The sequence below is a fragment of the Athene noctua genome, chromosome 1 (assembly GCF_965140245.1).
Source record: "Athene noctua chromosome 1, bAthNoc1.hap1.1, whole genome shotgun sequence".
In the NCBI taxonomy this organism is placed as follows: Eukaryota; Metazoa; Chordata; class Aves; order Strigiformes; family Strigidae; genus Athene; species Athene noctua.
This window is the reverse complement of record NC_134037.1, coordinates 143,000,607-143,015,839: the sequence shown is the minus strand read 5'-3', so window position 1 is coordinate 143,015,839 and position 15,233 is coordinate 143,000,607. Positions and strand designations below refer to the sequence as shown.

General features: G+C 43.1%; 1 protein-coding gene across 1 annotated transcript in view; it reads left to right on the top strand.

Moving 5' to 3' along the window:
* MYH15 (myosin heavy chain 15) overlaps positions 1-15,233 on the top strand; it is a 45,153-nt gene that overhangs the window by 25,961 nt on the left and 3,959 nt on the right. The window contains exons 27-38 of the mRNA XM_074898830.1: positions 396-486; positions 1,466-1,855; positions 2,820-2,946; positions 4,021-4,139; positions 4,619-4,815; positions 5,849-6,198; positions 6,721-6,845; positions 9,128-9,243; positions 11,206-11,398; positions 12,053-12,256; positions 13,244-13,369; positions 14,737-14,907. Coding sequence (XP_074754931.1) covers positions 396-486; positions 1,466-1,855; positions 2,820-2,946; positions 4,021-4,139; positions 4,619-4,815; positions 5,849-6,198; positions 6,721-6,845; positions 9,128-9,243; positions 11,206-11,398; positions 12,053-12,256; positions 13,244-13,369; positions 14,737-14,907 — 2,209 coding nt within the window. The remainder of the gene's footprint in view (positions 1-395; positions 487-1,465; positions 1,856-2,819; positions 2,947-4,020; positions 4,140-4,618; positions 4,816-5,848; positions 6,199-6,720; positions 6,846-9,127; positions 9,244-11,205; positions 11,399-12,052; positions 12,257-13,243; positions 13,370-14,736; positions 14,908-15,233) is intronic.

Below are 15,233 nucleotides of genomic sequence, written 5' to 3'. Positions count from 1 at the left end.
CATCTAAAAAAACCCAAAAAAGTTATTTCTGTTTTTCATTGCTTAGAGGAGAAAACTGAAGGAAGTCTCTAAAAAGTTCTCATCCTAACTAGCTATGACAGTATTTTTGAAAGACCTGACTCTGTTAAATACCTTTTTCCACTGAGTCTGAAAAGAACATTGCTTTTGTATGACACAAAGAACCAGAAACGTAATTGTGCAAATGCATGTAAAATCTTGACTTGGAAACTTCTGCTCAGACAAAGACGAGTTTTCATGTAAATCACAATACGTGAGGATTGCTTTCATTTTTAGATAAGTTAGAAGTTTTACTGAACAATTCTTCAAAAACTGCAAAAGCCTAACTTGAAGCTACAGGGAAAATTGTCACAGTAGGATTTTCCTTTCCATGGCAGGAAAGAATTTGAAATGAGCCAGCTGAATTCCAAGATAGAAGATGAACAGGCTATAGTGATGCAGCTGCAGAAGAAGATCAAGGAGCTTCAGGTCAGCTTGCTTATTTCTCATATATCTTAGGATGAGTTTCTCTTTGCGCCTCACTGAAGGGCTTTGCAGAGACTTTTCATGGCTAGCTGCAGCTCAGCTTTGAGACTCAAAGTGATGCAACTTCGTAGCTTCCCAGACTGATCCCTTTTCCCCTCAGGATGCTCACTCTGCAGTGGTTCCTTCCAAGTAACAGGACGTATGACCACAGAATGCTAGTGGTTTCAGGCAAGACAGCAATGCTCTGGTGTTTTGTTTTAAGCAAATAATATTGTTCCAGACCATGGAGTTGAGGGTGGATGCTGGGGTTCAGCAGTGATAAGCATGGATTTGAAATTCAGGGGAAGGGCTGTTGAAATTTTCAACAGAAGTGAAAAGGCCAAGGCAAGTCAGCACAGTGCAAACAAGATATCTTGACTCAAAATATCAGATCTGCTTTTTTGTAAATAAAGAACATTTGCATAACTTGGAAGTGAAGTGTAGATTGGTCAAAATAACTGTTTTGTAAAAAAGACTACCAACGAATATTCGTTATTCATGCAGTTCTACACACTGCTGTATTTGAAATGCTGTCTTAAAACCCCTAGAGAGAAGTTACTTCAGTCACAGAGCTCATAAAATGGAAAAAAGGAGTCCTCTTAAATGACAGTTTGTTGCTGCTACTCCTACTATCAAGTCTTTTCTCTCATGTACTTCAGCTGAATGTCAAGTAACATGAGCATAAGGTCAATGCACTTGTCCTAAATGTCTTGACTAGACCTTGTAGAGCAATCTACTGTAAGAAATATGTGACTCATTATCCTTAATCTAGTTCAAGATCTGATTTACTGGCAGAAATGGGCAAGTCCTTTAACTGCTGTGCTTCCACCTGTGCTGTAAAGTGTGGGCTAGCAGAGGGTTTAACAATTTTTTAGGTGCTTCATTGTCTTCTGATGGGAGTCATCATGAAGGTGACCCAAAGGTGCTTGTGTCTCTTTGGTAGGCTCGTATAGAAGAACTAGAAGAGGAGTTGGAAGCAGAAAGAGCTGCTCGAGCCAAGGTGGAAAAGCAGAGATCAGATTTGGCCCGAGAGTTGGAGGAATTAAGTGAGCGGCTTGAGGAGGCTGGAGGAGCCACAGCTGCCCAGCTGGAGATGAACAAGAAACGTGAGGCAGAGTTCCTGAAGCTGCGGCGGGACCTCGAGGAGGCCACACTGCACTATGAAGCCACGGCTGCCACACTGAGGAAGAAGCATGCAGACAGTGTGGCTGAGATGGGAGAGCAACTGGACAACCTTCAGCGGGTCAAGCAGAAACTGGAAAAGGAGAAAAGCGAGCTGAAGATGGAAGTGGATGATCTGTCATCCAATATGGAACAGATGGTCAAGGGAAAAGTAAGTGTCCTGAGGCTTCTCAAACCCCCAAAGGTCATGTGTAACCAAGGCTGGTCTGAGGGTTTCAAAGGACACCGGGTAGGGCTGGAGTGTTTTAGAAGGTGGTGTCTTGCAATCTGAGGGTGCTTACATACACAGTGTCCTCCCCTGCCCCAGCTGGTGGTGTAACTCTTCTTACCTGGAGATGGGGCAGCAATTTAAATGGCCTGTCTAAAACACATCCCCAGTCCCAGGCATATTGTTTATCCATATATCTCAGAGCACAATACCGTGTCACTTAAATTGTGCTTCTCCAGGATGGTGCCATCCAAGGCTGGATATCTCCCATCCTAAGCAGAGTCCTCTCAGATCCAGCCCTTGGTTTACAGTTTTTTGACCCATGTTAGCAGGGATTGCAACGCGAAGGCTTGCATGACCATCATCTGTATTTTTACTTTCTATGGCTGAATTGTGCATTTTGTTTCCTCAGTAGAGTCTGGGAAGCTTTCACAGCACTCTAAAGGGTTCTTTCAGTGCAAGTGAAGAGAAGAAATTTCAGTGTTCTGAGAGTTAGAAAGCTGTCATCAAACTCAATTTATGATAAATGGCAATTAAAGCAGAATCAGTAAAGCAATTTTCATTGAGGGTGATTTTCCCATCTAGCAATTATGAAGAGGCTATGTCTGAACTTCATAGGCATGTGATTGCTTTTGAAGTTCTTGCAGAGTCTTTTTACGCTGGTGCTTCCATTCAGAATGCAATTCAGGGAAAATAAATGGTGAAGGTGGTCTGATGGGGAGACCCTTGGCCTGGGTCTGTAGGCACAGGACTACCATTCCCTGCTCTACTGCTGTGGTATTTGTGTCTTTGCTATCTGACATTTCTCTGAAAGACAAGCAAAGAAAAAGGGTATGTTTGGAAGGCTGCACCTTCCAAATGGCTGCCTGGAGGCTACAGCTTGGTCTTTTCTCCCGACTCCCATTAGGCAAATGCAGAGAAACTTTGTCGAACTTATGAAGACCATCTGAATGAGACCAAAACGAAACTGGAGGAAATGACTCGCCTCATGAATGACCTCACTACTCAGAAGACAAAACTCCAGAGTGAGAATGGTATGTGCGTGTTCAGCCCAGACGGACTGTTTCCCAGTAATTTATCAGGCGTGTCTCAGCACCGCATCCATGAGATGTACTGTGCAACAACATCTGCTCTGAATGTGGCTGGATAAGGATTGCTGAGTGGAGTAGCAGCTTTGTGTTTTTTTTATAACCTTCTGGGAGGACCTTGCCTCGAACTGGTTTTTAAAACAAACCCATAACCGTATTTACCAGCTTACTGTGATACTATCTCATGAGCTGAAATGGATGTGCTGACTAGGTACCCAGTTTCAGGAACAAGGACATGTACATCCATCGTGCAGCGCCAGAGGGAAGAGGAAGGAGTTGGCATCCTGCCACTGTCTGTGTGAATGCCATCTTCCCCAGCGTGTCCTTGGGCATTGCACCCTAGAAGACGCTCACATATGACCAAGAATACCACATAACCTCTAAATGCTTGCTACTTTTTTAGCCAGAGTAGTACTATTTAATCTCTGCATCCTCATCAAATATCACTGTTCTGTGTATTTTCAAAGATACATTTTTCATTTCCTATGTGTTTTCTTGTTAGTTCTATGTACTCCTATAAGGCTGCAGTTTCCAGCCTGCAGTGACACCGTTCTTGCGATAAATGCAGTTTTCCTTATGTATCCCTCTGTTATGTATGCTGGTTGTTCTGAGGTTCTCAGGGTGCTTTGCAACCATCTGAGAAGTCATCTGTCGAAAAGCAATGTAAAGTAGTGAAGAAAAGTATGAACAAAACCAGCTACAACTGCACATGAAAGTAAGCATCAGTCTAGTTTGATCCATGAGCTGAAGTAAAATTAACGAGTTCAGGTATTGGCAGCACCAAAAAAAAAAAAAAATTAAAAATCACAAAACCCACAAAAAAACCACAAACAAAAACCTAAGGAAATCTGTCCTGGTGAAGTGTCTGATGGTTATAGATTTTCAATAAGCTTCACAAAAGGTCAGCCATAATCACTGTTAGTTCTTTTCCTCAGCAGAAATGGCCAGGTGGGACTTGGATTTTGGCTGGGACTTTGTCATTTCATCATTTTACTTTTATGTGGTTAAATCCCATGGCAGGTGAATTTGTAAGACAACTTGAAGAGAAGGAGTCACTGATAAGTCAGCTGTCCCGGGGGAAAACATCATTTACACAACAGATTGAAGAACTTAGGAGACAGCTAGAAGAGGAAACCAAGGTAATGCTTTGACAGTGTTCCATTCATTGAGATGGAATGAAGAAAACTGTTCGTGTTCATTTGTAGCATGAATAAAAGCTGAAATGAGACATAGGAGTGAGAATGCTTCCTGGTAATTGTACTCATATAAATTCCTGACCCTGACTGAGGCAAGTCACAGAAGAGTTTTGGAAAATAATCAGCGTCCATAATTGTTAAATAAAACTTACCTAGTAGGATACCCAAAATCTCAGTTCTTGCATCTTAAAAGTTCATGCTTCTCCAAAAAAAGGTAGATTATTATCAGTCTTGATAGCTTCCTCAGCACATCACCAGTTAGGGATGATTTCAAACACTTCTTACCTCACTGGACCTGGACTTTCAAGGCCAGAGGCAAAAAAGAATAAAAGGCTTAAGCCTCCTTTTGAATTTCTAGGGGCTGTTTGTTTGGAATTTGCTGTAAGTAACCCTGCAATGCTGTGATCTTTCTGTCCCTGCAGTCCAAAAATGCCCTGGCTCATGCCCTGCAAGCAGCCAGGCATGACTGTGATCTCTTGCGGGAGCAGTACGAGGAGGAGCAAGAAGCCAAGGCAGAGCTGCAGCGGGCTCTCTCCAAGGGAAATGCAGAAGTGGCACAGTGGAGAACAAAGTATGAGACTGATGCCATTCAGAGAACTGAGGAGCTGGAAGATGCCAAGTAAGTGGGTTACACGGGCTTCATCGTGCCCTTGGCTGGCAGGACCGTGCTCCCTAGGACTTGTTATAGGGCTAAGGAAATAGGGCAACCTGGTTGGAAAAATCCCTCCGGCTCATTGCTGTCATCTGTGGGAGTCCTTCTTCTGTTCTTTTTATTGCTTGAGCAGGTCGATGTTTCTGTTGAGTCCTTGTCCGTGGGGTAGTGGATGTGGATAGTGGGGTTTATTTAAGAACAAAAAGATTAGAATACCATACTTGGTTATCTCACACACTCACTTGCTTTGTCATGGTCCAGTGATATGCTCCCTCAGTCCTGACTTCCCCTCCCAGCAGGGAGATGATGGCTGCCCCGGGAAGGCAGGGCACAAAGTCACACTGGCTTGTGCTGTGCAAGCTGCTCCCAGTTACCAGTCTCAGGCATTACTGTGCAAGGTCTCTGAGCATGTCCAACACCTGCCTCTGTGCATCTCTGATCTGCAGACTCTTCCCACACTTCCAGTATATTTTTTTTTTCCATCTAGCATCTTCTTGCTCTTCTTTCTTGGCCCTCCTTTCTTCTAGGACCTCTTCTTGACAGGACTCCCAGGCTCCTGTCTTCCCAATCTAAACAGTCTATGAACAAAACCCCAAGGTGTGACCAGCCTCCTACAGTGGTTCTGTCTCATATCTCTTAACTGGAGGAACACGACACTTTCACTTAGACCAGGTCTTATGAAAATTTATAACCAGCCTGTGCTGGTTACAGCTAGCAAGTAGCAAGCTGCTGCTTGAGAGTTTAAAAGTTCAATTTCAAATATTCACACACACAGAGACACAAAATTATCAGCCACATGTCAGCATTCATAATTTAAGCTGGTTTTTTGCTTATCATAGTCCTTTCTCTCTAGCGGCTTTCTTTCCCCATCCCTTCCCCTTGTTGCCCCAATTTTCCCTTTCAAAACTGATTTATTGAGATACTGCTTTGGTGTCAGTTTTTCTGGATAACATGGCAGTGGCGGCACTTGGTCATTTCATTGTCTTTTCCCACTTGGTAGGAAGAAGCTTGCTGCTCGCCTGCAAGAAGCTGAAGAAGCAATTGAAGCAGCCAATGCCAAGTGCTCTTCTCTGGAAAAGACAAAGCACAGGCTGCAGAATGAGCTGGAAGACATGATGATTGACCTGGAGAAGGCCAACTCGGCAGCTGCGTCCCTGGACAAGAAGCAGCGTGGTTTTGACAAGATCATCAATGACTGGAAGCAGAAATACGAAGAGTCACAGGCTGAGCTGGAGGCTTCCCAGAAGGAGGCCCGTGGCCTCAGCACTGAGCTCTTCAAGCTGAAGAATGCCTACGAGGAGACGCTGGACCACCTGGAGACAGTGAAAAGGGAAAACAAGAATCTCCAAGGTAGGTTTCATTCAGGCTCCACATAACAGCTGTGGGGAAAGGCATTTCTCTCATCCTTGAGGCTAGCTTTCCAATGTATTTGGAGACACTGACTGATGCTGGCATTTAAAGTTTTAAACATAGAAATGGTATGGCTAGAGGAGAGCAGGCTTCCCTTTGCTCACCTGTCAATGAAGCTCACTAGCAGAGGTGCCAGTCTCAGGGGAGGAACAAAAAAGATGACAGAGGTGCAGCGGATGAAGCCTAGACACCTCTCAAAGCAGAGCACAGTGCTGCAAGCCTGCAGATCACAGATAAAAACTAAACCGCTATGACCACTTCAAAAAGCATTTACAAGAAAGTCTGTGCCTCCAAGTTGGTCAGGTAAAAAAAGTTGCTGTAATTGAAAGTAGGGCAGTGCTTGTGTACAGACGAGCTCTTAAGGCAGTAGTTTGAGGTACAGGTCCTGTATTTTTGCTCTGTGAATTGCAGTATGTTTGGGACACTCTGATCACTAAATCCATCCATCTTTTTTTGTTTCAGAGGAGATTTCTGATCTGACCAATCAGATTAGTGAAGGAAACAAGAGCCTCCATGAAATAGAAAAAATAAAGAAACAGGTTGAACAAGAGAAGTCAGAAGTTCAGCTGGCTCTGGAAGAAGCAGAGGTAAGGAAAGAAAGCTCAAAGGAAGCAGAAAGGATGTCTTTAATCATGACTTTTCTTCCTTTTTATTCCTCTCAGCAACACAGCCAATGGGTTGATTGTTAGCTAAATGCAACCTCTCTGCACCCAGCTCCTCTGGGCTTGCTAGCCAGTGTTTTCAAGAATGACTGGTGATTTTTGGAGATGTCAGCTCTAAGATCATCAAGAGGAGGCCCTTTCAAAGGCAGTGTCTTGTAGGTTTTGGGGTTTTGTTGTTGGGTTAGTTTTGGGGTTTTTTTGCCTTTCAGGAAGCTCAGAAATCTTCTGCCCACCTCCTGAAAATCCAGTGCTCAGTTAAGCATAGAGTATTTCAGTCTTTCGGGAAACAGGAACTGCTGAGAATTATGGTCTTATAGTATTTTATCAGATATTTCTAGTGCCTAGTTTCCAACAGCAGTTTCACCATTTCCTGGTTTTGAGAATAAGAAAACAAACCTCCTGATGACTTTAAATTTTATAAGGTCTCAGATATTGTGTTGGATACTGCAGCCTGCTTAAAAAAATGGTAGCAGCCTCAGAAACCAGATGAAAACAGACCATTTAGGAAATCTTTGACTCCCATAAGACTTTGGTGAAGACACTTAGCATCACTGCATTAATTTCTACAGCAACAAGCATGCACATACCCAAGAAGGATGCCTTATCTCAGTTTCCAGAAACAAATGAACAACACAGAACAAGCTTACTGGAAATCCTGTTTATTCACTTACAGGGCTGGGTTGTCAGATTTTTTTGAAAGTTTGGTGCATTGTAGAGTTAGGAAGGGGGTCTAGGTGTTGCTGGCTAGAAGCAATACAGCACACAGCAAGGGTTTTTAATGAAAGCTGTATTTCTTTTGAATCATACTCTAAATAATATCTGCTGAAACAAACATCACCCAGTGACGGGGATCCATTAATATTTTAAATGCTGTGCAACTTCTTTTGTCTGTTACAGGATGCTATATACTTTGCAGGGATTTCAAAGCCAGACAAGCAGGTGTCATGATCAGAGCAAAGAGCATGTCTGTCTTCCACAGCTCTGAGATGTGGAGAGTGATTACATGCTCTGCCAATAAATTTCTCTACCTAGAAAGAATACACTGGTTCTTTAGGGATCTAAGGGCCACGCTTTACTTCCCTGGACTGTGTGGAACAGCTCCCTAAAGCTCAGTGAAATTAGGAACTAACAAAAGTAAAGTGGTGGTGTATTTTATTTTAATTTTGAAAGAAATGGTTTAATGTGGATTTTCTCCCTTCCTTGTGAGTTTGGGTCTCCAGCAGACACCACTGGTGACACAGTACTCCTGTGCTGTTCCCATTAATACACTGTGGGTCCTTAGCATGAAATGTGCATTCATCTGAACTGTAGCTGCTGCATGATGGCTGGAGATGAGCAAAGGCTTTGTATCATTTTGTCTTCAGAACCTCTGTTCTGCTTCCGTCTTCTTTCATGGGAAGCATAGCTAAGCCTATGCAATTCCAAAATATACAGTGTTCAGTTCTGCTTCCCTTCCCTGTTTGATGCAAGCAGCAAGGAGTCAGAATGTCACTGAACTTGGTTTATGAAAGACCTGGAAGTCACAGTCCCTGGTATTTCACTACAGGCTGTTGTCAGCTCGGTTCTTGACTTCCATATAAGTGTAAGAACAAAGACATAGGAACACATCATATCCCTTGTTTCATAGTTGTCTTCATGTTAGCTGGAAAGAGCGGTCAGAGTATTTTTGCATTTTGTCATATAGAGCTGATTTCTGTCATTTCTTTCCTTTAAGTCATACTGCCTAATAAGACTGTATAAATGGGAGGCTTTCAACACTAAATGATTTGAAGAGATCTTTGTGAGCTGGGGGATGTGCTGGACTCCTTCACCCTTCCAACAATAACCTTGCTTTAGCTTTTGCCTGTTCTTTACAAGCCCATGAAATGGGCTGATATGATTGGACTGAATATAGTCACACCAGAGGGTGACTGTACAGGGGTGTGGAGCACCAAACGTCTGTTGATACCGAAACCACACAGGCAGGGCCCTAAGGTATTTCTTTTGTGATGCATGGCCTGTTTGACAATTTGTCCTCTGACGAGCTTGCTGCTCAGTTTTCCAGCTGCCAAGATGCATTAGAAGGCAAATAAATTAATTGTTTTGCCATGTAAGCTGCTCATGTTCTTGCTTAGAGACAGAAGTAGGGAGGAAACTATGCTATTGGGAATGGGAAGAAAAGTGTGAAAGGATCATCTTTGTGCAGCAGCTTGTACTTTCTATTTCAGGGAGCTTTGGAGCATGAAGAAAGCAAGACCCTTCGTTTTCAGCTTGAACTTTCTCAACTTAAAGCAGAGTTTGAAAGGAAACTGACAGAAAAGGAGGAAGAAATGGAAAATATAAGGTACTGTGCAGGAAGCAGCATGTTTTTTTAAGGGGAAAATCTCAAAAGACCAGAAATATTCTCAAGACGCAAGCCAGTCAAATGCACCACAGGTAGTTATGCCAGCACAAGCACATGCTGTCCATACCAGAAACCAAAACAGCTCTGATTACTGCCAAAGGGTAGTCCTACCACATTACCATTTCTTCATTCAAATATTCCTGTCAGCTCAGTCTCCGCCAGCATACTCATAAGCCCATCACACATCCCGCATAGCAGCCGTAATACAGTTGACTGGCACAACCAAAGTCGCAGCAGCCCAAGGGCCACTGAGTCTGTGTGTTTACAGTATGGGGACAAGTAGGTCTAGAGAACTGCCTTCTCCTAATGCTCTAGGATGACTGCCTCCCAGGGGGAACCACAGCTGAAATCAGTGGTGCTCCAACCTCTGTTATCTGAAGGCAATCTTTGCCTCTGCATTTAGTTAATTTATGCAGTTACAGCTACACTGATTGTGGGAGGATGTGAGGAGCTTGCCGTTATGTGTACACCATTTGGGAAAGCAGTAAGAATTGCAGAGGTACAGAAAGTATGAATATAAAAAGAGAGGAGCTTGCAGGTAAAAGGAATAAACAGAAGAAATGGAAAGCAATTAGGTGACAGAAGGATGATATCTTTTGTCTCTCCTCTCCCCCTCAGCACTCACTCTAGTCTGAAGAGTTACACTCTTTAAATGATGTTACGCTGGAGCAGATTCTCAGCAACGTGTATGCAATCCTTCAGAAAACTCGGGACTTGAATTAGTCAGTGTTTCGACACTATTCACCCAAGAATCATGTCATTGCTTGTTAGCATGCTAAAGGGCAGGGAAGGGAAAGTCCAAGGCCCACCTTGAACAGCATAGGTACAATGATTGACATGTTGTTTCAAAAACAAATAATGTTTCAGCCCTTTCGGGTACTATCTTCTGATGTCCTGCAGATGTCTGGATTATGGAGATCTCAGGGCAAGCTATACTAAACAATGCTTTATGCCTCAGATTTGTTACGAGTGTTTTGCTGCTAAGTTGTTCAGTAGACATGCTGTGTTGCTCCCTGGGAGTCTTGGGCACAGTTCAGTATCTTGCTGAAGCAGTAAGGCCCTCAAGGTTTTCCTTGTTGACTCAGTGATTTCCCAGAACTCCTACGCCTTCAGCAAAACTTGGCCAGCAGCAAGACAAATATTTCCCTATGCAAATCATATTCTGTGCTTTGAGTTAATCATAGGACTTGACTGTTACAGATTCAAGAAAATTAAGCATCTGTCTGTATCTGTTTTGCAATCTTTAAATTGACACTAAGCTTTCTTTCACAGGGGGACCAGGCTGTTAATTAGGGTGGGCTTAATCTCTTCTAACTTTAGATGTCCATAACACAGATTTCTATTCCTGAATTATTCCCCTTATAAGTGAGCATAAGAAATATATTTCAACATCTACTTTAAGACACAGTAAACTGTAGCTTACACATGCCATTTACTATAAAGAGCACCTAGAGTAATTAGCATAGAATGTAGCTGCCTACCTTCAGTTTGATTAATCCCCTCCAGTAATGCCTTCATTAAAAGGCTGAGATGTAAAACATCCCAGTGAATGATTCCATAAATATCTTGGTGAGTGACTGCTAAGCTTGAAGTGCTTCTTGTTAGGTTCAAACCTGTACTTGCTTGCTTTTACAAGAGATCTGAGAGAACTCCTTGCTCCAATATTGCCAAAGGAAATGCAGGAGAAGGATACTATAGGTACTTACAGATCAGGAGCTAGCTGAGGGTGTGAAGCACACCAGCCAGTTAGATGGCAGTGAGGCACTAGAAACCTGTGCTATGTATGTCATTCAGAAATATACTTCTATTTCTGGAAATGAGACACTTCCAGAATGTGAAGTACCATTGCATGTAGTTCTACATTCCTGTGCAGATGGGAAAACGACTTCACGTCCTTTTCAGGAGAAATCAGCAACGTGCCATAGATTCACTGCAGTCCACCCTTGATTCTGAAGCCCGGAGCAGAAATGAGGCCATCCGACTCAAGAAGAAGATGGAAGGGGACCTCAACGAGATGGAAATCCAGCTCAGCCATGCTAACAGGCATGCTGCAGAAGCAACAAAGTCAGCACGTGTCTTGCAGACCCAAATAAAGGTACTCCAAGAGCTGCCAGTCCAAGCACCCAGTGGTCGGTTTGGGCTAGGCTTCATTAGCACAGAGTAAAACAGCAATGGTGATGGTAATTAAGAGAGAAGCTCCTCCCAAGGATGCGCAGGGAAAGGCCTTAGTGATCACATCTGATGTAAGAGAATACTGAAACATGGATTTCTTCCAAGACTTGCATACAAGCTGGATGAGATCCAGTCATAAAACCCATGCTGGCTATAGCCTCCTGCAGGGGCAGAAAGCTGCAGTATGAGGAACTGAAAATCTATTCTTGTGAGCTTGCAAGTCCTTTAAAAGTGGAGAGCAAGTCAGTTGGCTGGAGGACACAGAACATGTGCATATTCAGCTTTGTTGTTTACTTCAACATTTGTAATAGCTTTAAAAAAAAAAAGCAGCTTTGCTAAGCTTAAATCTCCGCCTCAGGCAAAACCATGAGCTCTCACAGATTTGAACGCACAGGTTTTTCTCTCCTTGCACCACATACCACAAAGCTATTCAGCTTACAGTGTGAAGGAAGTCTCACTGAAATCAGTGCTTCTTTATTGGATATGCAACCTCTGCAATCTGGGGTCCTCTTATGTAAGCAGAGCGGCTTGAAAGGGAGTTGCACTGGTAAAAAAACAAACACCTGTTTTGTTATAGGAGCTTCAGGTGCAACTGGATGACTTGGGACACATGAATGAAGATCTGAAGGAGCAGCTGGCAGTCTCTGACAGGAGGAACAATCTTCTCCAGTCGGAGCTGGATGAACTGAGGGCTTTGCTGGACCAAACTGAACGAGCAAGGAAGCTGGCAGAACATGAACTGCTGGAAGCCACTGAACGTGTGAACCTGCTTCACACTCAGGTTGGCTTTTTCCGTGCTCTCTCCCTCAACAGGTTAAACTGAGCCTTGTCTATTAAGCACTATTTGTCCAATGTTGTCAGACACACCTTGCCCTCCTTCAAGCGAGAAAATGAGGAAGTCACTCCCTTCCAGTTAGCTGGAATTGACGATTCAAGCAGTTGTTTTAAACAGTTTCCAGAAAAAGTGATAATGGAAGATAACGAGGAAATTTGCTTTCTTTCCTTCTTCTATGCTGTAAAAGCAGTTTCCTGCTTTAGTTAAGCCCTGTCTGGGATGGTGACGCATTACTTTGGAGAAGTAACACAGGTGCTGTTTCTGTGCAGGGCACTGATGTTACTCAGCGATTAAAACTGCAGAGGCTGAGTTCTGACCACCGGTGTGTTGTGCGGGGCAGGAAACTGCCCCGCAGCAAAGTGCTCTCTGCCAGGTCACAGGTCTTCATTAAGACAGGCCTTTGGACTTTGTCAAGATGGACACTGCAGTTTGTATAGGGCCATGGAGGGGTGTGCCCTGACTCACCAGCATTTTTACTACAAAACCAAAGCGTCTCTTCACCGAATAATGGTCAGAAAGAAATGAAAATGTGCTACAGGCTGGTGGTGTTTTGCAGCGTTTCCTCTGGCCCATTGATGACATAGGGCTTGTGTTTTAATCACCTCATTGACTAACTTATTACAGACTGTTAGTTTTCCAAAATGAACTGCCTTATTCATTCTTCTATTTCAACCTATTGCTTATTAATTTATCTGAATCAAAATCTGAATATGTACAGCTTTCAGAGTATTTTTAATATTTTCTCAGTCTGAAGCTACACAGGCCAGCCCTTGCCACATACCTGGGCCTGCCTTCCCAAATACTGCTCTGTGTATTCTAAGAGTTGCAAAAATCAGTAAGCCTTGCTGTACTGTTAGTATTTAGAGGAGTTATGTCTCTAATCATCACTTTTTCTCCTTTTCCACTGTTCCTTTGGGGAAAACTTAATAAAAGAACACAAGCCTGATCAATCAGAAGAAGAAGCTGGAGAGTGATATTTCCCAAATGCAAAATGAAGTGGAGGAATCAGTCCAGGAGTGCCGGAATGCAGAGGAAAAGGCCAAGAAAGCAATCACAGATGTAAGTAGGCTAGTTCCTTGTTCATTTCTTTTCAGTACTGCAATGTCTTAGGACAGCCAAGAACGTATTTCCAAGATCACCATTTCTGTGCTTGTTACAAAGCTCATACATCCAAAACACTCCACAGCTATCTGGAGGTAACCGATAAAACTACAAAATAAAATAGGCTAGAGGTAAAAAGAGAGGAAGGACTTTTTCCTGATGTTTAGGTTTTGGTTGGTTTGTTAGGGGTTTTTGCCCCAAGAATGCACTTTCCACTGATCCTCAAAGTCTCAGGTAACATCACCTTTGAATCAAAGTAAATTATACATCTGGACAGACTAAACCAGTTCAGACTGAGCTAGTGCTAACTGGTCTCCTGGTGTATGTAGATACTGATGAGAGAAAAAAATTACCAAATCCCAAATGAGGTACCCTAGAACTAGGTGTCTGTTGGATAAACATGACGCCTAAGGTCCCAAGGGGAGAGACTGAGTGTATTCTTCCTCCAGGGAAGACACAATTTGGGCAGGTATAGTTTCATTTTCTGCAGACCTGGAGAAATCCATGTCTTCAGAGTTCAGCTGATCTATCACATCATACCAACACATAAAATGAAAGCTAAAACTGGAGGTTTCTGTGAGTTACATGTGCCTGGACAGATCTATTCCCATACCACGGTCTTCTCAGCTGACAGCACTGTTGCTGCCTGCCAGAGAGATGATGATGGATGTGCTTGATTCAGCCTGGATCACAATGATTGCTGTCTTCCAATGACTGCTCAGTGGTGGGTACAAAACCTGTAAATGAATCTTGGTGGCAGGCACAGATATCAAAGCAGGAATGAGCTGACACCCTTGTTACCTTTCTTACAGAATGGCCAGGGACTCTGTAAGATGTTGAGACTGAGCTTCCTATCCCAGCACAAACTGCAGAAACTACTTTGCTCTTACAGCCACTCAGGAAGCTCTTGTCTATGGCTGTGAAGGGAAATTTGTCTGCCAGTTGTTTTAAACTACTACCTTTTGAGAGCTCTAAACACCAAGATTATAATTTGAATAAATGCTGTGTAAAATTTCTGTAGTGAATGGCACGGGCTTACTTGTAGGAATTAGAGGAGGACATGATATAGCACAGATACAAAAAGAAAAAAAAAAGAGGGGAAACTTAGATTAGAATAGGGAGGGGGAAAAAAAGGCCTCCAAGGCTATTCTGTTCTTGTGTTTTTTCTGTCCAGGCAAGATATGCACACAGAAGATATTTTCTGGAACTTTGGGTACAGTAAATGATCCAAATAGGGGATAATGCAAGATCAATCTTCCATCATTTCTTCTGAGCCATAATCCAATAGCATAAGAGAGCTGCTGTAAAATGTGGTTGTTTTTCAGGCAGCAATGATGGCTGAGGAGCTTAAAAAGGAGCAGGATACTAGTGCTCACTTAGAGAGAATGAAGAAGAACATGGAGCAAACCATTAAAGACCTCCAAAAGCGACTGGATGAAGCAGAACAAATAGCCCTGAAAGGTGGCAAGAAGCAGATCCAGAAACTGGAATCCAGGGTAAGTTTGTGATCCAACTTCAGACCACTCTGTATCCTGCTTACAGAACTGGGACCAGGTAGGTACCCTAGAGCTGCCTGATAAATTCATAGAAGCCAATAAGGGATACTATGAATGCTTTCCTCTGTTTCACAGAATGCAGGTGAGTAGTTCTCAGAGGCATGCTTCCCCTTCATCATGCAGCTATAATGAGCTGTTGTAGCACAGCAGGTGACCAATCCCTTGATTTTTTAAAAAAATTAATTAAAAAACCCCCAACATCTAAAACCAGCAAAAACCTCTCGCATGCTTGCTTCAGTTAAACTTTTTTGGCCTTTGCATATGTC